Here is a 6000-nt window from a genome sequence, read left to right as displayed (position 1 = left end):
AGTTAGTTAGAACAGTTAGCACTATTAGATGGTTAAAATTTGTTATTACTGTACCTGTGGATTTTAATTGTTTTAGCAATCTCTAGGAGCCTATAAAAGGATTGTATTAGATCATTGACATTCATTCATTCATTGATAATAAGATTGTTTTCTTCTCTCTACAATTTTCTCTCTAGCTGAATTCTCAGGTTTAACCCCTGAACTAGCTGTTCATATTCCTTGAGATTACTCCTGGAATTTGTTTCTTCTCTGTAATTCTGTGTAATTGTACTTACCATCATGATCTTTATTGGGGAAATAAAATCAGAGAACATAAGTACGGCTGGGAAAAAATCCATTCTAATTGAAGCACTAAGAATATCAAAGTCCTGTAAATGCATTTGGGGCCTTTACTATGTGGGTGGCGAAATTTGGTAAGTGGCTTAAGTTTCTCTATTCCCCTTGCAAAATACACGAGATTAAGATAAAGTGTAGTTACTCTTTGTTTTCTTTTGGCCTTTGTTCCCCTGCAATTCTCGAAGCTTGGATCTGACCAGGAAATTTCCAGACAGTTCCAGAGATGAAAGTAGGTAGTAAAACTAAGCTTAAAAGCATAAAATGGAGTTGCTTGGGGCAAGACACACCTCCTACTATTATTTTTTTTTTTGGATATTGTGGAAGCTAGCAACAGTCAGAATGGGGTTTTGGGGGATACTCGGATTTCAGTAAATACAAGAATATGGAGTTGAGACTTAAATTAAGAACCCGGAAATAAGATTTTCCTGTATAATAGCTTTACATTTTGGCTATTTATTCACAATTAATAACAATTTAGCTAAGTGCCTACTCTGATCTTAGCTACCCTTTGACTGTAAACTGAATTCTGGTAAACTCGTGGCTTTGAGGAGGCCTCCACATATATGTGTCTCCCGACTTTTTGTTAATAATTGGCAGCAAGATTGATAACCTTTCACACTTTAATAAGTTATTCATGAAGAGGGGTTTTCTGCTTGCTTGTGCATATTCCACATGAAATGTCTGCAAAAATGTACAGTGTGTAACATTAAGTTTCCTGAAGAATTGATCCAACTACCTACACAAAAAGGAATGTTGAAATTCTGAATCTTTATCTAACAAGTTGGAGCCTTGTCAATTAGACTACCTCATTGACCCTTTTCTTTGTGTTTTTTTGCATAGTGCATGCCAGCTTGGGGCACTTGTTTAAATTTCCACATGTGTAGATGGATGTAATGCTTATGCTGTGAGGTTGCATTTGCTCCCACACTTGTGTGACACCGAGAGAGTGCATATGTGTATACATGTTACATATAGTTCACATTTTGTTATGCTGATAGGATATGCTTGATCATACAGGTTTCCCCTCATAAGAGAGGCATAAGAAATGGACCAAAGGCTCTAAAACCAGTGCCAGTGATTATGCGGTGCAAGTAAGAGCTTTATGCCATCAAAAAGGAATAGATAAATCTTTTGCTTCTTCCCATAAATTAATCTCAATTGAAACATATTGAAGAATGAAATGTTTAGCTAGTAAGTGAAAACCCTGAATTTTCTATTTAGCTTGTAAACAACAGAAGATTGGATATGTCGACATATGTATGTCTTTCTTGGTGCTTCTGAAATATTATTATGTCTCCCACTTTCAAAACCAGAGACCAAAGCAAGGCTCGGCACAAAAAACGTACTATAGTAGATTGTCTTTCCCTGTAATGGAACTTTCATGTTGGAACAAAAACTAGCATGAAAGTCGGACTACGTGTCTCTGTCTCAAGGGAAGTTTTGATAGGGGAAGAACTCCTTGGAAAAAAGGCAATGAAAGAGTAAAAGTGTACTTGGGCTACCCATAAATTGAAAAAAGATCGACAAAAAGGTAACAGTATTTTTCTTTCGTCAAATATCCCATTTTTGAGCTTGCATTGGCTATCCAATGGAGTGAGTCTATGAGATTTTATTCGGCTGTCTGATCTTAGCTCAGGAGTCAGACTAACCATATGCTTCTAAAATTGTTCTCCCAAATTGGTGGGTTTCAAGTATGATTTGTTCCAAGGTAACATCTTGCTTGAATGATTGTTAAACAATAAGATTATGATTGTTGACACAAGAAAGATTCAGTAGGAGATTAAAAAATTTAACTGATGATATTTGAAAGATCTGTATAATTTTGTGATTCAGATGTGTCACCGTGATGTTTATCTTGGTCCTCCGTAAGGAAGACAATTGCTTAATGTCATGTTTCATTTTCTTGTCTAATGCAACGATTTTTGTTTTGCTCCCAGTCCCATTTTTCTTTGTTGGTCTTCTATCTAAGGTCTACACTTTTCCATGCTAATTCTCTTAACATCCTTCTGCTTGCAAATAAACTTGCAGGGTCTGCGGTCGGGCCAAATTACCACATTTCTTTTGCTGCAGTGGAATCAAGCCTGGTGATGAGAATAGTTCCAACAGTTGATCAACTTGAAGTGGAGCATCCAACATAATTTCATCAACTTTGTTGTTCTGGTAGAATCTTTTTTTGTTTGAAAGAAAGAAGTTTAAATATGCACCATGGCTGCACAATAGCATAGGCCTCTTGCTGAAGAACCTGTTTTGCATGTTTAAGTAGCACTATATTAGTTTTATTTCTTCTAAGTCTTCCCTTTGATTGATGACGACGACTAGTTCTTGAAAATCACAAAGCATTAGAATTCGGAGACTAGAGCACTTAGCTCTTTCACATTCATTACTCCGGAACAAAAATTCCTGATGCTCCCCTGAGCGAACAAGCAAGAACATACATCAAGATCGTCTGTTCTCCGTGACTATCAGAACTGTTCATGTACTTTGTGAAGTTGCACCGTTGAGTATGAAAGTTTCATATCTGTAGCATTCTCATCACTCTTAGTTTCTTATTTGAGTTCTTTTGTTGAAGGATTTGTTCTTCCTCTATGGCGTTTGTAAGCGCGCGGTATGTATGAGAAACAATCAGCCTAGTTGAAGCTGATAAACTATGTTTATGCTATTGAAAGGTTGGATTTTGTTTCCCATGCAAAACATATCAGAAATTATTCTTTGAAATATTTATGAATTTTGATGTCTTATCTTTCAGTTGTTGAGTTGTGATTTGAATTTGTTTCACCTTGTGGTGGTGGAATTACATGGTTCAAACTTGCTTCAATTGGATTCTCTTTGTCGGAAAATAGTACTGTGTAAATAGGATAAACACTACATTTTTTTCAAGAGTTAATAGGGTATTGTTTTTCATAACTAATTTGATTTGTTGCACTCGAGCTAAGGGTCTTTTAGAAACAGTGTCTCTATCTCCATGAATTAAGGGTAAGGTCTACGTAGCTTTACCATCTCCAAACTCCATGTGTGGAATTACACTAGTCACTGGGCATGTTGTATAAAAAGTTGGAACTTGATTGCTTTGGAAAGAGATTTTGACGTTACAAGCTTGTTTGTCCAAAAATAATGTAATAGTTTTTTGAAGAGATAATCTACCACTATTTTTTATAACCCAACATTTATATTGGTAGTTTTATATATAAATTTAAATAATATAACAAGCACACAAACGTAGACATAAATAGTTGCAAAGAATATGGAGACCAATTAATAGGACCTTGTAGGATTGCTTATTGACTTGCATTATATGATTTGAATATCTATTTATTGACAATAAAGCAACAAGCTGCATGGATTATGTGTCTTTTACACATCATGATTATCCAAAATAAGAATTAAATCTTATGTAATGCCCTCAACTTTAAATTATATCGTACGTTTTTGTTTTCTACTTGATGTCTGATATTCGTTTTGGGACCCAACTAATCCTGATTTGCATTGAAAGTTGGTCAAACCTACTTTTAAGTCAGTTTTTAACTTCTAGAAGTGTTTGACAAATATAAAAAATAACTTAAAACAGGTCAAAAATGACTTCAAATTAGTTAGGAAGTGTTTGGCAATGTCAAAAGTGACTTAAAATAAGTTTAAAATGACTTAAAATAAGTCAAAAAAACAAAAGTAGGTCTCCCCCTACTTCTTATTTTTAGACTTAAAAAAATCATTTCAGTTTGACATTTTATTTTTGACTTAAAAGCTACTTTTTTAAAGTCAATCCAAACGGGCTCTAAATCAATGTTCTCTACCAAAAGTGATTCATATCTAGGGCTCGATTCAACACCTCTAGCCTCTAATTAAAAATGAATGAATACTTACCACTCTGTCACGACCTCTTATAGTTATAAAAATTAGGAAAAATTACATAAGTGAAGTCTTTTATTTAATAATTACCACTTTTAAGTATACTTTTAATTTATTACCATTTTTGTCAACTTTTAGCAATACTTGCTTAAAACAATTTTGTTCCTTTAAACTTAGCAAAAATTGCTGTCATTCACAACTTTTAGTAATATTGTCATTCAGCCAAATTGTTATATATGGTTAAAAGAATAATGTTGACAAATATCGTAAATATTTTTTAAAAATTGTACACGTAAGTGATTTTCCCTATAAATTATTTTAAAGTTCGTTAATAATCTTAGAAGTTCAATATTATAAATGCACGTTCCTACATCTATCCCCCAAACAAAAAAATTTCAAAAATAGGCAAAACTAGAAGTATGATGAAGAAACTTGATAATCAAGCATATGTAGAAATAATAATAATACTATATTGCAACCAAATGGGGTTACAGAAGGAATATGCTGTTTTGGGATAAGGATTAACGTGAGCTATGTATGTTGTTTAAATAAGTTTATAAGATGATAAGTGTAACATATCATTGCCAACATAAATACAGTTGAGAGAGTTGAAAAAAAAAATACATCTATATAGAGCCTATAGGTCTCTAAAGAAATAATTAATGTAAGTAACCCACAAGTTTTTTTTTTTTTAAAGGATTAGCAAGTTGACATTCAAATATTATACTCAATAACATTTTCACATTCCAACTTAGCTCTTTGTGTAAGTAACGCGTTAATATCCTTTTCATTTTTCTATATCGATAGTCTTTCTATATTTAAAAGATAGGGATAAAGTCTTTATATATTCTACATCTTTTTAGATTTTGCTCACTTGTAAAATTACATTGAAATTCATTACAGTTAAAATCTCAAAAAAAAAATTCTTTAGTGAAAGAATTTTTTTTTGTCATTTTTGATACGAAAAAGAAATCACGTTTATCATAAACCAATTGCACAAACAAATGCTCTATTGTCATGTTGTGTGCACGATACTATATTTCAAAACCCAATTTAGAAAATAATTGTGGAAGACATTTGGAAAAAGTTACTCTTTCTATCCCCATTTAAATACTTGTCAAAGTTTATCTATAATTATTTAAATTTAAAAATAACTTGATTGCATGTACACATGATTCCTATTTTTAAAGATATAAAACTATATACCTTTGATAAGTATTCTTCACTGAAATTTAAATCTCAACTTCTTAATCCAAATATTTAACTTATTTTCCAAACTTTCAATATATCATCAGACTTTAAGAAAAGCTTAAAGAAATCTATCACAATTATTTTATATTATATTTTATAGTAGTACATGAAACTTAAAACTCTTTTAACTTTAAAACATTCCAACTAAAGTCAATTTTTTCCCCTATCGTGAGAAATAAAGAATTATTAAATTATTTTTGGTATGAAAAAAGAGAATGTTTGACAAATAAGTTGCGTATAAAATTGCTATAGCATCAAATGAGGACCGGAAAATGAGCAGCAAATTCCGCACCACATATGATGAAACAGAAAAATCGCTGGCTTTTCGATTGATTCCTTACTCCCCTATTAAAACTTTTGGAAATGAGAACTTTTTTTAAAAAAAAACTTAAAATGATGCTCTAGAAATATCGTATAAATTTATATTTAATTGGATCTTAATATAAATATCGAACACTATTTAGAGAAAATATACGCATTAAACACCAATTATAGTGTTAACGTAACCTTCACATAAGAGTTTGATTCTCTTTCTAGCCTTATTTCTTACCTCGATGTAATAAAAATATT

At 32.0% G+C, this 6000-nt stretch overlaps 1 protein-coding gene across 2 annotated transcripts in view; it reads left to right on the top strand.

Moving 5' to 3' along the window:
* LOC102589553 (uncharacterized) overlaps positions 1-3071 on the top strand; it is a 12092-nt gene extending 9021 nt beyond the window's left edge. The window contains exons 2-3 of one of the 2 annotated variants that reach the window (XR_001473590.1): positions 1354-1867; positions 2365-2438. Coding sequence is in view for 1 of the 2 variants with exons in the window: in XM_006348696.2 (XP_006348758.1) it covers positions 1354-1427; positions 2365-2446 (156 nt within the window). In the remaining variant the exon portion in view is untranslated. Of the gene's footprint in view, positions 1-1353; positions 1868-2364 lie in introns of both variants that reach the window. The other variant, XM_006348696.2, reaches the window with a different exon arrangement.
* The last annotated feature ends 2929 nt before the right edge of the window (positions 3072-6000 follow it).

Source organism: Solanum tuberosum, unplaced genomic scaffold (genome assembly GCF_000226075.1).
Source record: "Solanum tuberosum cultivar DM 1-3 516 R44 unplaced genomic scaffold, SolTub_3.0 scf00103, whole genome shotgun sequence".
NCBI classification, from domain to species: domain Eukaryota; kingdom Viridiplantae; phylum Streptophyta; class Magnoliopsida; order Solanales; family Solanaceae; genus Solanum; species Solanum tuberosum.
Note: the sequence above shows the minus strand (reverse complement) of the source record. Positions and strands in the feature narration are given on the sequence as shown.